The 23,208-nt window shown below is 43.3% G+C and overlaps 2 protein-coding genes across 2 annotated transcripts; both read right to left on the reverse strand.

Annotated features, from left to right (window-relative positions):
* Positions 1–231: 231 nt before the first annotated feature.
* On the reverse strand, positions 232–11,000 carry LOC115395585 (adapter molecule crk-like). Its single transcript, XM_030101179.1, has 3 exons — positions 10,501–11,000; positions 6,042–6,643; positions 232–3,945 (listed from the first exon to the last, which is right to left on the reverse strand). The coding sequence occupies exons 1-3, from the start codon at positions 10,718–10,720 to the stop codon at positions 3,811–3,813; spliced, it is 957 nt and encodes a 318-aa protein (XP_029957039.1). The 5' UTR covers positions 10,721–11,000; the 3' UTR covers positions 232–3,810.
* A 1,267-nt stretch (positions 11,001–12,267) lies between these two features.
* On the reverse strand, positions 12,268–22,829 carry LOC115395546 (smoothelin-like protein 2). Its single transcript, XM_030101122.1, has 14 exons — positions 22,730–22,829; positions 21,918–22,621; positions 16,569–16,620; positions 16,385–16,498; positions 16,077–16,235; positions 15,442–15,570; positions 14,948–15,127; positions 14,713–14,859; positions 14,563–14,625; positions 14,337–14,394; positions 13,973–14,098; positions 13,767–13,881; positions 13,026–13,177; positions 12,268–12,673 (listed from the first exon to the last, which is right to left on the reverse strand). Exons 2-14 carry the CDS (start codon positions 22,398–22,400, stop codon positions 12,547–12,549), a joined length of 1,905 nt encoding a protein of 634 aa, XP_029956982.1. The 5' UTR covers positions 22,401–22,621; positions 22,730–22,829; the 3' UTR covers positions 12,268–12,546.
* Positions 22,830–23,208: the final 379 nt, after the last annotated feature.

Consider the following 23,208-nt stretch of genomic DNA (forward strand, 5'->3'; position numbering starts at 1 on the left):
TCATCCTCAGACTTATGTCTTGTTATCCGAGTTTGTGCTTTAATGCTGGAACAAATTAATTCTGTGCTTTGTTTAATTAAGGTTCAAAGAGACCCAGAAAATTTGCAGAGACAAAAAAAAAAAAAGAAGCTCCAAATCATAAACAACAATCTGACCATCCGTCTCTCTAGAGAACGTGTTCATATATTCATCCCTTTCTTAACTTTAGACAAAATAACTGGACAGCACATCTTACAATTTGGTATAGTTTTATTGACTAGGTATATTAAACACATTACATGCTACAGAAAATAAAACGGTAATTTATCTTGAAAATAATATGCTTTCATAACACATTTTACAATCTCTTAAAAAAAAAAAATCCTATTTTTGCTTGTTCGGATCCTCTTCAAGTCTGTGTGAAATGGCACAAAGGTAAAATTATCATTACTGTGATGGAAACGAGGAAAAAAAAAAAGAGGGTAAAACATTATTTGGCATGCCGAGACTTTCTTGAGCCGTAGAGGAGATAAGGTGCATATTGTGGGATTATCAGTGGTGTCTCAAAAGAAAAGTACAATGAGTAGTCATCAGTCTGTGTGACTGCTGTAAGCACAGTGGAGTAAAGAATCTTCTTTTATCAAAAGCGTTGCTTCCCTCGAGAAAAGGCCGACGCAGATCGAGTTCTGTTCATCCGAACACAATGCCCAAATATCACTTACCAGGAATTACAACACAAACACACAAATCAAGTGGCACCTCAACACACCGGTGCAGCAAGGTTCTGTTTTCATTTCAATCTTATCAATGTTGCTGAATTCATTACAAATGACACATTGAATATTTTAGGATTCCCCCAAAACGATCTTTTAATGCATAAAACCCATCAGGCACAATGCTTTGAATTTCAACACACATCTGCAGCAGCACACTATAAATATTAAGACCGTTGTCAATCACTTTAGTGTTAAGTGGACTTTTCACAAACATTTCTTGAGCAAAGACTTGTGGAAGATGGAGATTTTGGAATATTGCATATATTTTTTTTTATTACTACAATATACACAGGGCTATACAGACTGTGTGGCTCAAAATTCTGATAAAAATATGGCAGTAATGAAGAGTACAAAAATATTTTTTTGTAAAATTTGCATGTAAATAAAATAAATGGAGGGAAATTCTACACAATGTAAACTCAAGACTGTTGCACGACTGACCATCTGGTGTGTGATGCATGAAATTCATAGGAGATACACAGATCAGGAAATTGTATCGTTGATTTTTCTTAAAAGAAAAATAAGTTCCACTCAAAATGTTAGCTTGATCAAATCTGGGGCCATTTTGAAGCAACAGAAAAGGAGAAGAGCTTTCAACCTCATCTATAATACAGACATCGATTCTTGTCATCATCCACAGCCACTCTGATTAAAAGACCAAATCAAATTTTGCTTCAGTTCTATTTGATTCCATCGATTCTCAAGAAAAACTCTCCAAAACACATGGGGTGTGGGAAAAGGCTTCAACTTTGGCAGGCATGGCAAGATTCTTCAACTAGAAGGGTGTAAATACTTCATAATACAACGGAGAATTACAAATTACAGGTTTTCAGAGTGGGAATTCCTTTCCTGATGGCAGTGCTTCCGTGTTCCGTGTCCTTGGGCGTCCTGGACAACGCCTTCAGTTCCCACTACTCAAGGTCTGCGACGGGGGGGGGGGGTTCACACTACTTCAGATAGGCACTGGAATCATGAAGGAGCACTTAACGCATTATTACACAATAAAACGGATGATAAATGAGCTTCCGACTCAGTGATGATAAGGTACTATTTGTAATTAACCAACAGTCAGATTAGGACCACAGGAGGATTTTTTATCTCACAAAAACAGTGTTTTATCAGTGTCGCTGCCACTTTACAACCAGTTTCAAGACACCTAATTAATGCTCGCCAGCTTACCCGGAGTAACGGAGATTATATCGAGAAACTCAGCAAAGCTGCTGCTGCTTTCTCTGGGCGACTTGAAGAAAAAGGGGGAAAATAAAGAACAGATTCTCAAGCAGGATGTTGTAAAATGGTGTCAAGTTCAAAGAACAAATCCGACAGTAACAGTTTGTGGTTTAGGTACACTTTATGATTCTCAGTGTGTTAAAAGCTTCACATGTATTCAATCATGAAAAAGCCAAGATGAAACAAAGGGGCAAGAGCGGATATCATTCACGGCTCAAGAGTGGGCATAAACTGACCATACTTCTTTAAAAATGCAATAACTGGGCATTCGAAGGGGATTTTATCTTGAAAGCATCTCAAAATGAGAATATGAAAACAAGCCCAAAAATAAAATCCCTCAACCTTTCCTCCTCTCATCTCGGAACGCAGCCTCGGGGGGATTGATCGCTCCTCGGTGAGTAAGAGGAAGCTCGTTTTTGTTCTTTTCACACTGCTGCATTTCAAGTCATCCGCGATGTGTTTGACAAGAAGAACACGGAGAAAACAAAAGGGTGTGACACACAAAGTCCAAAGAAAGGAAAACTTGTTTACAGTATTTAGCATGTAAGGTGTGTTTGTATATATATAGTCAATTCTATTATAATATTTTCCACTTTTTATACAAAAGAAAAGGGGGGGGGGGGGGGGGCTTGGTTTGTAGTGTGGGATGTAACGGGGTGAAATCGTCTGTGAGGAGGAGCGCCTCTCTCCGCCGGGCAACGGATAAAGTGTTTAATGGTTTCACAGTCCGTCACAGCAAAAACTCACTGATCCATGGCTTCTGTGAGAGAAGCTGCGGACGCCGCATGCCACGGGCTTCTCCTCCCTCCTCCTGCTGTGTGAATGAAATGCGGCGGGTAGCGACGGGAAGGGAACAGTGGGCCGACTCTGCTGCGGGATGCGTGCTGTTGACTTCAAATACTGGGCTTGAGGTATGTAAACTAGGGCTCACCCGATATCGGTCAACGCGCTGTTTGAAACCAACATGTCGCAGGAATAGAAGTTTGAACCATTTACTTTCCCGCTTGACGTCTTTGATTTGTATTCAGTTGATCAAAATGTTTTGGGGCTGGCAGGTTTTATTGATTTGTGCAGAATCGCTAAACTATTAAACACCAACAAGTCAGTTCCTCATTGCCAAGACCAAATTTAATAGGCGTAACCTCGTCACAGTGATTTCAGGCACGCAACTGTAAACCGACAGGTTTGTTTCCAAACCCCGACTGTGAGCCAGGACACCAGCAGCTCAGCTCAAGCAGAAATAATTAGACTGTGATGGTTTCCAAATTATATTAATACACAGCTGATGTTGACAATTCTTCCTTTCCAAGCAGCCTCATTGCAGTTGTTCTGCCTGCATACCAACACAGGAAATGAAAAAGACGGGTGTGAACGCAGCAAAGATGAACATCTTTACACCTCTGACACTACAGGAAGAGGTTTTCTTCTCCTGTTTGACTCATTGAGGTCAAAGTGTGACATTGGTGCTTTTCCAGGGAGATAACCTGTGTTCACCACCCTGTTTTGATCTTTTCAACATGATTCTGATAAGTTGTTTCATCTTCAAGTGGAAACTGTGCAGATGTGAGAGGAAGGGGGAGACTTAAGAGGAAAACCAGAGACAGGCAGACCGATATCAGAGTGACCTTAGTGTAAACGCTTAGTATGACTGACGGCCATAAAAATGGCCGCAGGCAGAGCCGCCCATTTGGCATCGGCAGCGTCTGGAGGGAGCGGCCAGTTTTGCTCGTAAACCGTGTGCTTGTGTGAACCTTTTCTTTTCCTCTCCGGCTGAGACGACGACGACGTCGGTTCCAGGTGTGCAGGGGGGGGCCGGCGGTGCTTCTCAGCTCTCGTCGTCCGGGTGGTGCTGTTCCAACAGTCGGACGTGGGTGAAGGGGAAGTGGCCCCGCTTGCCTTTGCACTCGCCTTCCCACTGGCCGTTCACGTTGATCTTGGTCACTTTCACCATGTCGCCCACCTGTCAGGTGGCCAGAGAAGCCAGGGTTAAAAACACAAACACACTTCCTCTTTCTGCTCTACCAAACCCTGCGCAGCGAAATCAAAGCTATTGATAGCCTGCAGAAAAGGGAGTATTGACACAGAATTGAGTGACCCACCTTCGTTTTTACAGCTGCAAAGCATCAAAACTGCTCGGCATCGAATTTGAGCCGGCTGTTTCCATTTGTCCTCATGACACTCGGCAACCTTTAGCAGGTAATCACTGTGACCTGCCATTTGTTGCTCTTCATTCATTCACCCTGACATCAAACCCAGAAGAGGTAAGTTTCCTCTGGGGGGGCTATTTTAACCATCAGCTGCGAGTGACATTGATCATTTTCTGTGAAAACAGAAGCTGGAGTAGCAGCTAGTCGGAGAGGTTCACATCTATTTTTGTCCGGATGAAGAAACAGGAGGATTTAAGTTTGCACTGCCTGTGTGACAGTTTTTCCTCTTTTCAGGTTTTTATAGAAATATCTCACAGTAGCTCCCTCATCTTCTTCTCCAATGAGCAATAAAAAAGAAGGCAATGCCAAAACTATTTGAAAAGACAAGCTTTCAATCACAAACCTGGAGATGAATGATGTATTCCTTTTAAATGCTTGATCTTAATTTTACTGGGTATTTGCAGTCTTTTTAATGGCAGCTATGAAATTTTCTAGGTGTTGTGGTTAAGACCAGGTGATTTAACAGACCGCGCCTCAAGTGCACTTGATCGCTGTAAAAAGTTAATAAAAGAAAGTCAAGAAGAAATCCAAACATTGGCTATTGTTACAAAACCTTTTTTTTTTTTTTTTAAACTTAACTCCGGTATCTCCCTTCCTTCCCGTCTATGCTGAGGGTTATAAGTGCACAACAGTGTTGAGCAGCAACTAAATATTATGCATAAAAAGTTTCCCTGCAAACTGACTTTGGAAATCAATGGTATACTTTTATCAACTTCTTTGTATGAATAACAGTTTTCTTTTTTTAAAAGGAGCATCAATATTTTTGTGTTCCAGCAAATGGTACCAGATTTCAACAATCTAACAATTTATGCAATTTGTCATTTTAGCATCTGACTAAAAACAGTGTCTTCACTTGGGGACCTCCGTATATTGTTGGGGTTTTCTAACAGTCTATACTTGGGCAGGCTCCCGCAAATCTGTGACTCATTTTAAGAACAGCAAAGGTGTATAAACACAGCACAACATCTTCCAGTCTGCTTCATCTCACGTCACCTTCCACTCGGGTTAATTTAAACACAGAGATGGCATCTGCATTTGTTGAGAGGAGTGGAGTAAACCCGGCCGGGCCATGAGAGCCAGCAGCTGACAGCCCAGGAATATCAGTCACTACTCCAGCCCAGGCGTTCTCCAGCCCAGGTGGATCAGTCACCCCAAATGTGTGGAAAATGTTATCGATGGTTATGTTGAAATTCAAATCACCATCGCCACAACTAATTCCTGTTCTCTTTTCAAGATTGCTGCTGCAAAACGTAAACAAATCTTATTCTTGGCTTGGCCGTAGTGTAATATGCAGGGTGCAATGGCCACACTTTTGTCGATTACATCCTTCAAAAGGCGCCGCTCATACAATGTGACGCTGCTCTTGATTTCAGCTGATCAGAGGATGATGTGAGGAGCCAGGACAAACCAGATGATGTCAAACTGCCGATTAACCTTGGTCGCTGTTTGCATTTCATTTGCTAATCTGTTTATTTATCTGTGCCAAGACAGCTACAAAAACGAGTTTTGTTTAAGTGGGCCAGAGGGGCAGTGAATATACAATGTAAGACTGACAATCAATCCACAGAGCCACAGTGTATACATAAAGAGAGGCTATTGTAAAAGATCGGTGTACATCCCTCTGTAAAGAGCCATCTCCACTGTGCATGTCCTCATGTGCGCTGTCAGCTCGCATTTGCAAAGACACTTTGTGTGTATGCTCACATGCATGAGTAAGCCATTATGAAAATCAGGACAATCCACGCTGCCTCAGCTCAGACCCAGAAAGAGGAAACAGAGAGGCGAAAGAGGTTCACAGGGAACAGAGAGCGAGCCTTGAGAGAGAATGAATGATGAGAGAGATTACTACCTCCAGAGCCAGAGCCGTCTTGTCGTAAGCGTTGGGCACCCTCTTCTGAATGGCTCGAGCATAGACGGGCCCATTCTGTAGGTTGGGAAGCTGAGTGTTGACCACAGGCTGAGCGTACTGGCCCGGGTCTCCTAGCGGGTTGGCCTGAGGGGCCCCTGTTCCATCTGGGTTGCCTGCTACCCCACCAACATGTCCCCCCTGTACAGTCCCCACAGCGGCGGGACCCAGACCGGCAGCGGTGGGCGAGGCGGGCCGGTATTTCTCCACGTAGGGAACCGGAATCATCCCGACCCGGCCATCCTGGTTGGCCGCGTTCCACCACTGCTCCTCGGGCTTCTCCAGCACACGCAGGATGTCGCCTTTATGGAACGGCAGGTCCTCTTCATCGTTCCCGGGGAAGTCAAACAGCGCCCGGACAAACTCTGCCTCGTCGGACTGGGGCGCCCCCGCAGCGGTGGAGCTGACGAAGCCCGCGTGCTTAGCCTTACTTGTAGGTTCTATGAGAGTAGTGGTGTCCAGATAGTGGATCTTATAGAACTCCAGCAGGTTTGGCAGCGCGTCAAACTCCTGATCTCCGATCCGAAACCGTGGAGGAGCCAAACCTGGAGAGAAACGACTGTTAATGTGTTGAAGAAAAAAACTGTAAAGACTGACATTAGATGTGTTCAAATACCCCATGAAACGGTGCGTTTTAGATTTCATGAACCTTTTCATCATGCAATTGCAGTATTCCCATCAAACTAAGCCCACATTCAATGCTCTCGCTGCTCAGATTTCAAACTGAGACCACTATAAAGAAAATCAACTGCATTTCCTGCTGGCCTGGGGGCTCATTTAACTGTGAACATTCAACTTGATCAGTGATACAACAAGCAGGAGGTAAGCTGGAGTCCAGTGGGAAAGCACCGACAACTCCATCCATCCATCTTCAAAACCACTTTATCTAATTCAGGGTTGCGAGGCGCTGGAGCCGATCCCGGGTGACTACCTGCTGAGGCAGAGCAGACCCTGAACAAATCAGCAGCGACAACTATAGGTGCTAAACCTGTGTCTCTACACCAATGAAGGCGCTAAAAGGTGATAACCCCGTCTGGACTGACGTAAAAATTGAATCAAAAATAGACCTGCAACAGAATTTTCCACTATGGCGATATCGCAAGGGGTATCAGGCACTGAAAGAGCATTGAAGTTTCAATCCATCAAGCTTTATTTGTGTTGCACGGTCAACACCACTGAAGATGCAATAAATTGTTGAAAATATACAAAAACACCTTCCACATGCACAACAATGTTCAAAAAGTTTTAGGCTGGTGGAACATATTAATACTAATCCATCTAAAAATACCAGCAGGAAGGCATTTGATTTATTGCACTATTTTTCTTCACATGCACTATTGTCTTTGTTCTGGTATACACACACACAGGAGAAATTGATTCACTCTTGGAATCACGCCACAGGTTGAGAAAAGCACTGCTTCAGCCGAACTGGGCCAACTGTGGCTCACCTCACAAACCACAACTAAACAAACTATTGTCTCTGTATCCAGCTTTCTGATGAGGTTACAGTCAGCAGTCAACTTGTCGTTTGAGCTCCTGTATATTGTACATGCTGCAGTTTGATTCCCCGTGTCATGGTTTGGCACAAAGCTGCAGCACATGCGCACAACACTGACGACCTGTGGTATTATCTGGGTGTGTTAGTTCAACTTTAGTACTAAAATGTTAAGAAGTGTCATGTAAACATACTGAGAGAACTACCTTCAGTGTTACGTACAACAACAGGTCTTGGAAGTGAGGCTGCAGGGCCGCGGTCTGCAGTCAGGCCTGACAGGTTCAGGTCTAAAGGTCTTCTCCCAGTTGCAACACACTTGATTGCAATGATGGCTCATCACTGCCGCCTCCCCGCACCACAAGCTTGATCATGATAGCAACATTAGAATAAGATCTGTTGCAGGACATCGTCCCTCGAGGCCCACAACCAAGAAACCCTGCAGCTTGCATCGATCTCTGATTTTGAAAATGATCAAATCCATCTGTGTTTAAATGAAGAGACTGAATAAAGTGAACCAGCCCATCACACCCAATACTGACTTCTCTCCTGCTTATGGAATTTGCATTCAGAAATAAACTATTAACGCATCGGTTTAGTAAGTGTGGTTGGAGCTTGCCTCCCACTCCAGCATAAATAACTTTTGCACAGTACGGTGTAATTCAATTTTCTGGAAGTACAAATAAAATACTAACAAAACAACTCTTAGTAAAAACGAATGGAACTCAAGCAGCATGTCAGGGCTGAACTACTCAGTGAGGACTTCTGATCATAACTTCTGGTTTGGGAGGCTTGATTATTGAAATTCATTAACAAATGAATGGCCCAACGTTAATGCAAAGATTTGAAAAATGTGACAAAGTGGCCCTGGTTGTGGTGTCCTTCACAGCCCAATAAAACCAGAAATCTAAAAAAAGATAACTGATAAAAATCTCTACAGGATGTATTATTTTCAATACATGTCACTCGCAGAAGCAACACTTTATAAAACAAAGTTGAATTTACAACATCTGCTTGATTTTTGTTGTACCTGAAGTAAAACCACAAACCTGTTCATGAAGCACTTATCTGATTGAAATGTGAAGAAATTTAATTACAGTTGTGTAAATCTTACTGCACTTAATCTCTAGCGGAGTGCAATAACACAGCTGTCTATTTACAACAGGAAGACAGAGATAGAAAAAAAATAAAAATTGCCCAATGCAAGAAAAGCCCACAAAGGACAGAAATTATGCAAGAAGCAGAGCAGCAGACCTGAGTGCAGCAGGGCTGGATCACAGACATTCCTGAAATGCCAATCTGACCAGTCATCATCCCCCAGTTGTGACGGTGGGACCTGCCCAGTTTAATTCAACACTCCTGCAGAAGAAGCAGCAGCAGCCGAAGCCCACCTCGGTGCCGCTGAGCCACCGTTCTGCTGCCAAACGGGACAAAGCACCACCACACCCCTCTGCCAGGAAAGGTACTTTCATCATCTGCAGTTCCATACCAGTTCTATATGACTTCATGCTGATTGGTGATTGCTTGCTCTCACCTCAATTATTGCAAAAAGCATAGTATCAGTTTCAGTTGGTACATCAAACATATTCAACATTGTTTGAGTTGCATTATAAATGGGATTGTGTGCTTGATTTGAATAAAGTTTTTTCTGTTTGGGCTTCCATCAAGATAAATACAGTATAAGTTGCTGGAATTTAATTTATGTAGACATAAGAAATTGTGAGGAAAATGTGAAAATCAACCCTGGTGGAGCAGACTGTGGACTTGTTATTAGATGTATGCCTGCAAAGACTAACAAAAACAACATTCAAGCAGCATGCTGACCACACAGGACGATTTAATAATTGCAAACTTAAAGTGTCTACAGTAAAAGCATTTTTAATTGTTATAATCAGCCTTGTTTAATTAAAATTGACGAAAAAACACCGCTTAGTAGGGTTCTAAATAAAAGTGTCTATTAAACTAAATCACTGGCAGGTCACAGTCCAACACAGTAGTGTCGAGAGGTGGGCGGTAGCAGGCTCCACAAACCACGTGCAAAGGTCATTATTTTTCTCCAATTTAGTGAACATTTCCAAATCACACACATGCCACAATCTTAAGCATCCTTCCTTACACTGAAAATGAGAAACTTGAGCGACAAATTCAGATCTTACAAGTTGATCTACGGTGATCCTGGTAAATTATGTGTTTTTCAGCGGGGGTACGGTGTAGCTCGCTGTGTAGCGCACACGCTAACAGGAAAATAGACAAATATGTTGCTACGAAGATTTTCAAAGGTCATGCATGCTTTGTGTTAAAAAAATAATAATATTTAAAAAAATGATAAAGAAGAGGGTTCAGGTTAAATCCGAGCAGACAAGAATTATACCTACAAAAAGTTAACATTTACCCAAGAGAAGATATTATTGTCTCGTACATGCCGTATGATTTAAATAACTGAAAATAAGAGAAAATAGGGCAAACATTTGGTGTATTTTGCATACTGACCTTTTTATTGTTAAATTAGATATTAGTGAAACGGAGGCTGGTGTAGCTTATCAGGAGTGGGACGTGCCTCTGCTCATAGCAAAGCAGAATGAAACAGGATTAAAGTTTAATTTTTCTTGAGCATAGAGGCGGTTTTAGAGTTTTACAAACACACCGTTTTAAAAGTATGCCATCAAATAGCAAAAATAAGTCAGAAAGTGTGACAAACCGCATGAGAATTGACAAATTTTTTGACTGTCTCGTTAAAACACAAGATTTCTAAAGGGAGTCTGGCATGGCTTCTGGAGAGTGGGACGGACCGGGGCTAAATCGTAGCAAAGCTGACTTAAAATGAAAATACTACATATGATGGATGAAAGTAATCAAGTTGCTGGAGTTCAATACATGATCCGACCGGGAGAAGAGTGATTAAATCGTTACCTGTGCCAGATTGCCGGTTGTTACTGATGCTGTTGATTATATAATGGGACACTTTGGAGTTCTCTGAGACGGACAGCACGTAGTCTCCGGGGCTGGTGATAGAGTCCCGCACCAGGAAAACACCGTGCCGCTGGCCCTGCAAGAGAGAAACCGCCTCCTGACGGCTCAATCTGCCCCAGTACCAGCTTGCACGGTCTTCGGCATCAAAATTACCGGCCATGGCTGTGAGAAATCCCGTCCGAGGCTTGAGGCCTTTTCCCCTTCGCCTCTCCCTATCCGCAACTCATACAAAAACTTTGGTTGACTGACACCGTCGCCGGAGAAAAAAACCCGCCGAAACGCCAGCGACTTCAACAACTTCCAGCGGTAACGTCGAGGCGGGGGTGTCAGCTGAGCAGTCGCTGCTGCACAAGTTAGAAACTGTGCGCCGAACAAGTGCTAAAACCGCAGGAAAAGCCCAGAAAAGTAATGTGCAACAAGAAACTCCGGGACTGAAATGGCGGATCTGGGGAAAAGTTGACCTCATCTACCGGAAGGGATGCCTGGTCAATGGGAAGCGGTGCGTTCAGGTTCTCCAAAAACGTCGGAATTCTGCCGCAATCCCAGGAACAAAAAATACACATTCATGGAGCAGAAGCGTAGAAAGATTAAAAATAGCATTCAACCAAAATTATTTTCTTGTGTCTGAGTATTATTTGGAAAATTGATACACCATTCCGTTTCAGTCTATTGTCGTTAACATCTAAAAAAAAAAAAATAAAAAAACCTGGAGAATTCCAATTTTCCCATTATTCAAAAATAGATCTTCCTGATAGTTTCTATTTATAAACATAAAATTAGATATTTCAGTATTTTTATTATTACCGAAGTAAGTTATGCATGGTAAAATGTAAAGTTTCTCAAACTATTACTATGAATATTCCATAAAAACTAAGGTCTTTTCTTTTAATTTGTGTTATGAATGTGTGGGGAAAGACTGATAAAACAATTCCATCTGCAATAAAAATGACTAATTTCAATCTAATTGGAATTTTGAATAAAAGGTATCCAAAAAGATTTATCCAAATATTAATTTTATTTATCTATTTTATAGAGATATTTGTTGTTACCAGTACCCTATCCAAATCCTTTTTACGAAACTCAGCATCGGCAGAAAACAGGAATAATGAAAACAGCCTGTAGCAGTTTATTTCTAATTAAGTAATAAATTGTAATAATTTATTCATGCATTTATAGGAAGAGGAGATAGAGTTTGTGCATAAATTGTGAAATGAGTGGTGTGTGTAGTGTGTTGGTTGTACCAGTAGATGACACTGTACAGTCTGTCCTCTTGAATCTTATAGCCCTATATTCACTGCATAATTTACACTTTGACTCTTGACAAAGAAAAAGCTTCAAACTACTTTTCAGAGTATATCATATTTCATGTCCAATCTTTTTTCTTTTATGTCATTTTAAGATTTTATCTTGTATTGTTGTCTCCATAAAAATGTTTTTCTTGACTTCCAATTCTAATAATCACCAAGCTCACCTTTAAAATAACCCTTCTTCTGCTCTTTTCTCATATTTTATGTTTTCTTTCCATCGCACAAAGTGCACTGAATTGAACCAAGCTGCATGGAAGTTTTGATATAAATAACATTTGATCGATGGATTTCAGCACACTTAAATTATTTACAATATTGCATTGACTCAACAGCTCTCTAAGACATTAGATGCAAAGTTGTTGCACACAAACTGGTCAGTTTTCTACTGTTTTATTTCCACATTGTCTTACATTCAAGAACTTCACAAAAAAACTCCACATAATAAAAACAGCACCATCACAATACACATCATAATTAGCATTTTAAGTAGTAAAAGTCCACAACGACTCCATCAGATACGAGTGACTGCATGCGTATGTTAAAAATAAATCAGCAGTGTGACGTGAGGATTGTGGTTTCCTGTTTGTTTGGAGGCTACTTCCTGGCTCTTTCATTCAAAACGCTCACAACACGCATTGGTTAACAGCATCTAGACTTTGTAAACTACTCTGATACAGAGTTACTCAAACTTCTTCAGGTGGTTGTACAGGGACTGCACGTATGTAAACACGCACATGGGGTCCGGCTTGTCGCCCATCTCCAGCATGTCGTCCACCTCGATCAGCCGCAGGCAGTCGGCCTGCTCCCTGAGACACAAAAACATTTATTTAATACTCATTTCCTCAACAATGTAAACTCAAAGCTCAGCACAAAATCTTTACTTTTGAGTTTATACATGATAAAATAATCAAATTAAGGCCCTGTTTACACAACAATTCGAGTGCAAATGCTTAATTTTGCATGGACTGATGTTTACACCGACAGGCACAGATTAGTTCCGCAAGCACAGGGGGAACATGCAAACTGCACAGGGGAAAGCTCAGAGCGTACTGTTCTTTCTCTGAGACCCGACGCCATCGCCACATCGTTAGCCCGATTTAGTGCCGCTCTGATTGGGTTTCACGGCGCCCCTCACGGCGCCCATGCCGGCCGTCTTACTCTGCGGTGGTGAAGGCCAGCTGTAGGTTGTGCTTGCGGTTCGAGGGGTTCAGGGCGTTGTAATCGAACTCCAGGGGGAAGAAAGAGTGGACCAGGGCGCAGAAGGCCATCCCGTCGCTCCAGCTGGACGAGAAGTTCTGGATGTCTATGTTCTGAGTAGAAAGATGAGAAATATCACCGTGAAACCAGCTCTCCTTTCCAAATGAGTGCAGGTTTTAAATGAGAAGTGCCAGAAAGTCACATGAGATGGCCTCTGGGAAAAAGTGTGGAAAGTATCATCAATTACGCCGTTGCTAAGCAACATGAGTTTATTAATCACTGAAGGATCATTTATAAGACGTGACATTTGTAGATGTCCCTCTAAAGATTGATGTTGTTTGTCCTGTTATTATTTTTTCTTTTTAATCTTTTCTATTTGTTTCTTTTGTCCAAGCATTAAAAGATTCTCAATTCATAATACATTTACAACCTGCATTTAGGTTTCTATGTATTTCTCCATCATTGCCTTGGTTCCATCCTCCCTTCCTGTCTTTTTTTATTCCTTTCCACACTGCCCCTCTTCCTTCCTTATTCTGCGTTGTATAATTGTCATTTGTTAATTCAATGTAACTTTTGGAATTTAAGTTTATGTTTATTATTCTCGAATCTGGATCAGCACAAAAATAAGTTGTTACAGCTGGCAGATCCAGACTGCCAATAAACGTATCTTAATGCGAGCTATGAAAGAACATCTCATCACACCTGATATCCGATGGTTTTTGAGCGGCACCACTCCAGGAGAATCTGCTTGATACCGCTGGCACTCGACACTCCAAAACTCTGCGAGCGTTTCAGTTTGGGTTTGGAGTCCTTCGGCCTGTTCCAGACAAATTAAAATGATCACTCAGCTCAAGTCGGTAAGATCACCGACAACGCTTTAAAGGAGATATTTTGAATGCACTGCTTACTTTAGGGGTTCAGAGTTCATTCGTTCGAACATGGCCCGTTTGGCTTGAGCCCCGTTGGAGCGAGGAAGTGTCTGAGACTTCATCAGGTCCTGTTTGAACTCGACTCCTCCCGGTTTGCTTGCTTTTCTGAGGGGAAACAGTAAAAAATGAAATGAATAAATTATTATCTAAATTGTCTGCAAGTGTCTCTAAGGATGTGATCATCCGTGATCAAATCCAATTGGCTCAAACAACCTGAATTCAAATACAACTTGATGGATGGATCAATAGCTGGAAATGCAAAAGATTTCTGACCACAGCATCTTTATCTCACCATCATCCTTCAGGACGTTTATGCTACAAAAAGTTTATCATCAAAACTTACTTCTCCAAACTCGGTGAGAATCCTGATTTGATGATCGATTTCGAGGGAAGCAACTTTTCTGTTGATAGAAAAAAAACATTCAGGAACATTCTTTATTGGCCATTGGCAACTTTGATTTTGACAATTTCTCCAAAACGAGAGCTTATGACAATTCTGCTTCAAACCCACTCTGGTAACTGCTGTATGAAGAGTACAGCTAATCTACCAAGAGTTTATGGATTCGTACCTGCAGACTGAGGAAAGCTCACGCTTCTCTTCAGGCTGGGACTGGGAGTCTTCAACACTGGAACTGTATTGATTACACGAGACAAACAAACAGATGAGAAAAATAAAAATACAAAAAGCCATGAATAGCACTCAGATTCTTTGTACGAACCCCGTTTGAAGGGATACTCCCCAGGTTTTACTGTGGGATCCTGCGATGTGGAAATAATGGAAGGCTGAGCTGGTGCAGCTGGGGGTGACTCTGTGTTCGGTTTGCTGATCGCAGAAAGAGGCAACTGGGGCTTCGGCTCACCAGTGTCTAAAGAACGAAGAAATCAACACAAACTTTGTCGGTTTAATTTGATAAACCTGTGAAGGAAAACCTCTAAAGGTTCAGAGGTACGCACCGCGTCGAAATGGATATTCGCCTCGTTTGACTGCCTGTGAGTCCGGCCCTGAGGGAGCCGGGGCTGCGGGGGCACTCGGGTCAGGTTTGGGGGCAGCGGGACCCTCGGAGCTGCTCTTGGTCAGAGCTGTGAGGGGGAGGTGGGGCAGCGAGCCCGGCTGCTCCTTCGTTCCAGACGCACCTGCACAAAAACACACAGAACAGCGGAGCTAACAGTGCGTACTCCAATACAGCTCTCTCAATCTTAAATGCCAAATGTATGTGTTTTAAATGGCTGAAATAAAATGAATCAATACATAGAATATAAGAGGTGAATCTGGATTGTTCACATTTCACATTGCATTTCTATTTAAAGCAACAAATAAACTTTTTCTAGGGAAAAATGATTAAAAAAGTAAATTAATGCCTCTCAAGAATTTCCGAGAGTCATGTCTAATAAATGCATCCTGATAATCTGCAGCATCTGTTCGCGTGTGGCACACACACAAAGCTGACCTCTCATGAAAGGATATTCTGCTGGCTCCGCTACAGCTTTGGGAGCTGCTGCTGCAGAAAGCGCGGCGTCCGAACTCTGCTTCGTCGTCACTGCAGAGACGGGAAGATGTGCCTGAGGCCCACCAGCATCTACAACCGAGAAGATCTGAGTGAGAAATCGACTCAGGAACAAGTCTGTTGTCGAACGCTGATTTCTGCATTATTACATTACTGCCTGCACTTATTACATTTATAAAGGATTTTGCAACATTTTATTTTATCACAAACAATAATGGATCAAAAATCTTATTACAGTATTGAACAGTTGTCAGATTATGGACTTTATTATACTGAAAGTGACCAAAAAGAATTACATTACTGGTTGTTAAAACCCTCTCAGAATGAATACTGTCTTTTTCTACACCAGATATTTTGTTATGTTATTGATACATTTGTTTACGCCACAGCACATCACACAGCATTGTATATTTGCATATTTTATTCTGATATTCTTCTAAATCTCAAGGGAGGAGCTTTAAAAGTCTCATAATACGATGATGGTGACAAATGATGGCCGCCCTTGTTTGCACAGATAAAGGTTGAAAATGGTCTTGCAAAATTCACACAATCAGAGGACATGAATACATTCGGCTCACCAGATTTGGCCGGAGGCTCCGCAGGTTTGACTGGAGGCTCCCGTGTTGCTCTGGCCGCCGCTGCAGCAGACTGAGGGCGAGCTGGAGCGTCACCGCTGGGTTTCATCATGGCAGTGAGGGGAAGGTGAGGCTTGGTAAGAAGTCCCAGGTCGTCCTGGTCTGGAAGAAAAACATTCCATCATTTTCGGAAAACACTTAACTGTGCTATGCTCATAAAACAAATTGCAGGAAGAGAAAAGTTGACTTTAAAAATTCAGCAGCAGTATCACTAGATACATTCAGAATGATGCTTTCTGTCATGGACTGACCGGGCGCTCTGAGAGCTTCAGCGGCTGGAGGCTCAGAGGTCAGTTTGGGGCTCAGAGGCTGGTGGTACTCTGGAGCAGCAGCTGGAGCGACGTCAGGGCCTGCTGTTATGTTTTCTGAGGGCAAAAAAGTCCAGGTTGAGATCCATCGATCCACTGCCTTCAACGGACTGAGAGTAAAACCTACCTTGCTGTTTGAGAGTGTCCGGAGCAGCCGTGGCAGTGTTTTTCTCTGAACCCTGTTCAGTGAAGACATGGATAAAAACATAAAAACATATGTATATGTAGAAGTTAATTATACGAAACTTAGATTTTTCCTATAAAACAAAAAAGATCTGCAGAGCTTCTGCCTGGCAAAAGGAGCAGTGAGACACAAAACTAAGACGACATCCTGGTTTCCTTTTGTTTCAGATGCTGAAAGAAGAACCAGTTAAAAATGTTTATTAAGCTGCTACATGCTGCAGAGCTGAAAAACGAGCTTTAGCGTCTCAGGAATCAAAATTTTATCTTTCATTTCTGTTGGACTGACACTGCCTGCTCTTCTCGAACATCACACAGAGTTATTTGAGGGACAGGTGGTTTACACCCAGCTTAGATTTATAGAATTGTTCTTGTTAATATGTAAGCTTTAGGAGATGCTGTCCTTCCCTAAGTTTGCATCAATTTATTTTACTCTTCTGCCTGTGGATCAGTGGAAGTGTCTCTGGAGTAATTGAGTTCCTGTAATTAGCTACTATGAGCAAGTTAAACTTCCCAATTAACCGTAAACACATCTTTTTGCAGGATGTTGAGGAAACTGGACTCAAAATTAGTTCACCACCAAAGAGTTATTAGCCCATCCATCATCCAGTGTCCTTAGTGGGGAAGATTTAAGCAATATAGCAGGAAAAACCAGCCTATTTTTGGAGGTACATACTGCATGCGTTTCACTGTCTGGGGTAATGACAGACCTCTCCACATGACTGATGGAAACCCAAAGCGAAAGCAGCAGGGGTCAGTGTGGGGGAGGCGAACCATCTACCACAAATTTGATATTAAAGATGTAAGAGAGGAAAAATAAAGCCACAGAAGAATCGTGGGTTAAATCTTCACTGATAGCCACCTCGGGATGGTAAAGCAGTTATTTCGATGTGTCCGTGTCTATATTTGTGTTTTCCTCACCTATGAATCACTGGCTCTCAGTGTGAGACGCTCTTTTGTTGTTGAGACGGCTGAAATTAATTTGAGCTCCACCGTGTGTTTCTGTGTGTTTGCATGTGTGATCTTCAGCTGTTAACCGCCGACAGCTTCTCCTCCAATGACAGCTGTGGCCAACAAACCCACGTTCCCACCGAGACCCTATTTTAAATTTAGCAATCGATCCCTTTGCGAGAGTTTCCGCTGCACTCTTCTTACGTCCCAGGATAGCCCCAAATGGATGCTTTGGAAATCAGGGAGTTAGCCGGAGTAGTTCGAATAGTGCGTAAGTTTATCGGCCCGAGGCGTCTGCTCGTCCCCTCTCCCAGCTTTGCCTTCGAGAGACATTCAGCGATCTGGCTGCCGTGCAATAGAGCCGTCGCAGTCAACCCATCATCGGGTGGGGGGGCGGGGGGATTAGCACCGCAGCCATGCGGGGGCTCTCTGGTAGCTGTTTTCGGATGTCACAGTCTGGCTGTCTGACCCTAGTAATCCCCTCAACCCCCCCGGCTGAGTTTACCTCCACATCCCTTTGTGTGGCTCTTAGAAACATACAAACATTCTTTGATTGGAAACCGACAAACACACACAATAAAAATACCTGCAGAGTGAGTTTTGATTTCCAGCTGTCATGAGGAGCTTTGTTCAGGGTTAATCAGAAATGTCCTGAAGCAATTAAATCAAAGCATCTCAATAAACTAAAATATCACAAAAAAGTTTATTTATTTCAGTGATTCAGTTCAAAAAGGAAAACTTTATATATGTATGACGTAGATTCATCCCGCACAAATGTAGACTGACGTAATTCAGTCATTTGTTTTACTGCTTGATGAGTGTCACTTGGAAAACCGCCTCACTGAGATCTGATGTTTCACCCCTTTTTTAAGTGGCTCCAGGTTGGGCGTAGCGTTGAAGTGCCTCATAAGATTTCTGTTCGAGTCCAGTTGCCCTGATCCAATTGCTTCAAGATGTCTCCCACCTGGATGTGCTATATTGGACTGAACGGATGGTGTTGACGGTTGAGTGGATTTGTGTCTCGTGGACGTATCAGTAACTAAACTGACATCATGAGGTAACCCGAGAGGAGATTTGCCAGTTATTCAGATGACGACAGAAGTTTTTCCACTGATCCCAGGAAGATTTTTATTATAACTGAATACTGGATGATTCCAATACTGTCCTCACCCGATACTTACAATTTTATAATTAACAGCAAAGTGGTTTAGCGGTGTCCAAATTGGCATGAACGTGTTTCTTGGCCTGTGAAACGGACGTGAATTAAACGCTAATCGATAAATTGCTCAAATGCCGATTGATGACCAATTCCAAAACAATGAAATCGGGCACAGCGATTCGATGCTTGTGTTACTATCAAACTGATAGACGGGAGGTGAAGGAATTGCTTGTGAGCATAATTAAAAGCCATCCAGCCCTTCTAAGGTTTCACTGCAGGATATCGAGTTTAAAATGATATTGCATAAGATGTTTAGGTGCTGGTTTTGTGGGCGTACGTCAGAGTCGGAGGGCGAAGACCGAGTGACTTCAGTGCAGAAGAATGCTGGCAGGGCGTGTGCTTCGACAGGACAGCTGGCTGCCCCCTCTCAGGGTGTGTGTGTGTGTGTGTGTGTGTGTGCCGGGAGGGGGGTTATCTGACGGGGTCGTAGACGCAATTCGACTTTCCGATACAAGAGCTGAGACCCGGCTTGGCTGGGAACCCACATTCCGGGGAGATTGAGGGGACATGGATTTATTTATACGCCTGCTATTAAGAGCGTGCATGTGAGTTACATCACTTAACGACACATGATAGGAGCCATGGACGCAGTTAAAAGGATGCAGTGTAGCTGAGATACTGTGCAGTGTGAGGTGAAAAAAAAAAAAAATCAGGCCACGAATTAAGGTCACAAATTCAATTCTAAGTGTTTTTTTTGTTTGTTTGTTTGTTTTATATTGTGATTGGATTCTTGTGTAGAAGGTAGGAAGCAGCAGTTGGTGGAAAATATAAAGAGGCTCACAAGAACTGCAGCACACTCCCAAATCACAGGCCCAAAAATACATGTGCCCTTTGGAGGACCTGCTTTTAAAAAAAAGAGGGTCAGGAGCTAAAGAGAGCATGGGGCGGGGGAGGGAAAGGGCGTAGGTGTGTAAATATCTGTTTGTGGTGGTGATGCTGGTTGAAGCAAACAACATTAGAGGAAACACTACAACAAAATGATTGCAGACCGTTGTTAGTATAAACTGACAAGTGATTACGGTTTGTACTAAGAAAACGCGTGACGCCGCAGTCAGCGGTTAAAAATATTAAGTGCCAGATTACTACAGAAGCCCCCATGTTTCAGCTGGGGTCCGCCTCTGATCCATACTCTCATGTGAAGATCAGGCCGGGCTCCGCTCACAGGAACCTCTGATCTCCTGACGGGTTATTTTTCAACACCTGGAACGGCGTGACACGATCAGGATTACAGGCCAACGCTGCTCCGCCGTGCCATTTCTGCTGGGGAATGCACATCCATGCCCCGGCGAGCGTCGAGGCTTCTGTTTGGAGGCTCTCGGTGACATTTAGGTGGGATCATGCGCCGCACATGCATCCATTGTTTGAGTGCCTGATACGGACGGATAATCTAGAGTGCAAGCGGAAAGGTAAGCCCCCCCTGAAGAGAGGCTGCAGGACAGGGTCAGGTGTGCCTGTTCAGCATTCCCCCCTCTCACCACCGGCACACACACACACACACACAGCTGCAGAAGCCGTCACGGCAAGTCGCTGCAGATAACGCCTCGATCGAATGCGGCATCGTCCGGCAGAGCACTGCGACCACGCTCTGGTGGGACGCTGCTGGACAAAACAGGAGTGAAATATGCAGCTGGATGTGCTGTCATGCAGGTGCATTGATTTTCCTTGTTTTTGTCCCAAGTCCAGAAGGCACAATTTGGGAACCATTTTTGGAAAACATCTCTGTGATTAGATGCACTGCCATGCATTGTTCCCCTTCACAATGGGCTGGACACTGAATGTGTGTGGTTTAATCGAAATCTGTGTGTTCGTTGTATGTGTTCATTGGGTGAAGAAGGACGACTCTTCAGCCGTGATTTGTGGTTAAAAGTATTTATAGACAGATGAGACTGTGACACTCCGACCTTACAGATGATGAACTGCAGATTAGGAGAACCTGGTGGGTTCTTTTTTAGCTGCAGGCCGTTGTCAGGGGGAAAACAAAAGAACTGCTATGATGAAAATGCAGTGTTGTCTATTCACACTCCTTAACAGCAAGCGGGAAGAAGTTAAGTCAATACTTGATTAAATCGAGCGTGTAAAAAAAACACACACTTTGGGATTTTATCATAATGTGGTAAAAAAGGAGGACAAAAACATTCCTTTCGAAACCTCAATAGGGAGTCAGTTCATTGACCATGTGAGCTTGAAAACTGTGGAAAAAAAGTTACAACTTCTGATGTGAAGAATTTAGGTTTTATCTAAACTGCTAATTGAGCATGAATGGTTATATCGAAATTATTCCTATTTAAAATTCAATAAGTTGAAAATTGGGTATTATTCTGGATTAGGTTCCCTGAATGGAAATACTGCACTGAGTCATTTGCGAATGTACAAACCTAGATAATATGCTTTGGTTTGGAGGGATCAACACATTGGATATCTCTTTAGATATCCTTTAGGGGTCAGTTTTCAGATGATACAGCTTCCCTCTAATAACAAGCCAACTGGTGAGTCTGAACTGCTCTTTGCTGTAAATATAAATGTGGAATTGTGTCTGTTTGTCAGGTGATGGGTTGGAAACTTCTTCAGATGTATTTTGAATTCACTCATAGTCTGCTGGGATCAGCCATGAGTCTGATACCTTGCAGCTCTGAGTTGGATGAAGAGGTTCAGAATATTGATGGATGGGGGGGATGGATGGATGGATGGATGGATGGATGGATGGATGGATGGATGGATCCGTGAACCGAAGGACTTTTTATACAGCAGCGACTGAATATGCAAAATGTGAGTTTTAGCTCCATCTGTGTGCCTTTGTGTCCTTCTTGAAATACAGTGGTTCCTGGACCCTGCACAGGTACATATGTCACCGAAGTAAAATAAAAGTGTGTGAAGGCCCGAATTGTTGTTCTGCATTTGAATGTAGTTTGGATGGAGAAGTCCAACAGAGTTAGGAAGATGATGAGATTTAAATGAGTGACTGATCATTGCAAGCACAAAAACACAGAGTATGACTTGACAATCGTCGAGTTCGATGAACTCCCAGATCCTAGGAGAGTATCTTTAGTGTATTAGGCAGTAGGATCTTGGTCTACGTTACACACTATGCATACAGTTGATTCTGCACGCTGCAGAACACATACTCACATTAGCGTCAGCGTGTCGTCGTGCCCTCCACGGAGGAAGCGTTGGGGTGCTGCTGGGAGCAGCAGCGTTCTGGCTCGACCCTCCACTGGACTCCGACGCTTCGTTGAGCGCAGGGTAGGACTTGTCCACAGCCCTCTGCTCCTCTTGGGTCTTGGGTTGAGCCTGCACGTGGCCATTCTCTATTCTGCTGGCCTTGAGCTCGGCGGGACTCCGGTCGATCTGCACTCCAGAGAGCCCCTCCACCAGGCGGCTCAGGGCCTCCAGCCTCGCCCGGAGCTGCAGGTTCTCCTCCTGCAGCCGGCTCACCGCTTCGGCCAGGGGTCCATTTTTGACGCACACCTCCTCGATCTTCTGCTCGATGCGCTGCTTGAACGCGCTGACGTCCACGTGCACCTCCCTGACGGCCGCCTGCAAGGTGGCCTGAAAATGACCCAGAGCCTCACTGACCGTCTCCTCCTGCCCGCCCTTCCTGGGGTCATCCATGGCTTCCAGGAGCTCCCCTCCTTGTTCTCAAGTCAAAGTCTTTCCTTTCACTCGCTCCTCTACCTTGTCGTCTTTGTGAACTTCCTTCTCTCTCTCACCCTCCTCAGGTTATCTGCCGTCTTCCATGCCAATTTTCCGACCAGCAGCAACTCATGGAAGTCCCATCACGCTCCATGGAAGACGTCTCCCAGCATGCGTGTTCTCCTACTCTTCCCTCTCATCTGGTAAAAAGCGAGAGCAGTCGTTATTTATAAGTCACGGAAAGTGTACTAATGTTATCTTGGAGAGGAGGATCATTGCCTCAATGCGCGCTGGGTGATCAAACCAACCTTTCAGAGGAATCTCTTTGAAGTGGCAAACGGTTTTCTCCACGACTGGACGTTCACCCCTGTTGCCCCGCTGCTCCGTCTTGTTGTCTGAGCTATCTTTGCCCCCCTAAGTTTGGGAGCAGCAGTATTTTAGGACGTACGGGAGGGGGGGTAGGAGGTGGGAAAAGATCGAACGAAGAGGTGGAGCCAGAATTATTCAAGTGTTTTTGTGTCCCTGCTGCCATTGAAAGTCCATTAAGTGATCTCAGACTCTGTGTGTATCCACCACAGGAATTAAATCTCATTAAATATCATAAAAATTCGTTACATTTACTAAACAAAAACCCAGAAGTTGAAAAATAGCATGACTATTTATGAATGATAGCTTGGATATGGCAAAAATGATAAGATTAATCAGAAATAATACTATTACTATCTCACTTTATATTTCATGTTGTGCATATTGTCTTAAAACTACAGTGACTGTGGCGATTAAAATA

Source organism: Salarias fasciatus, chromosome 10 (genome assembly GCF_902148845.1).
Source record: "Salarias fasciatus chromosome 10, fSalaFa1.1, whole genome shotgun sequence".
NCBI classification, from domain to species: Eukaryota; Metazoa; Chordata; class Actinopteri; order Blenniiformes; family Blenniidae; genus Salarias; species Salarias fasciatus.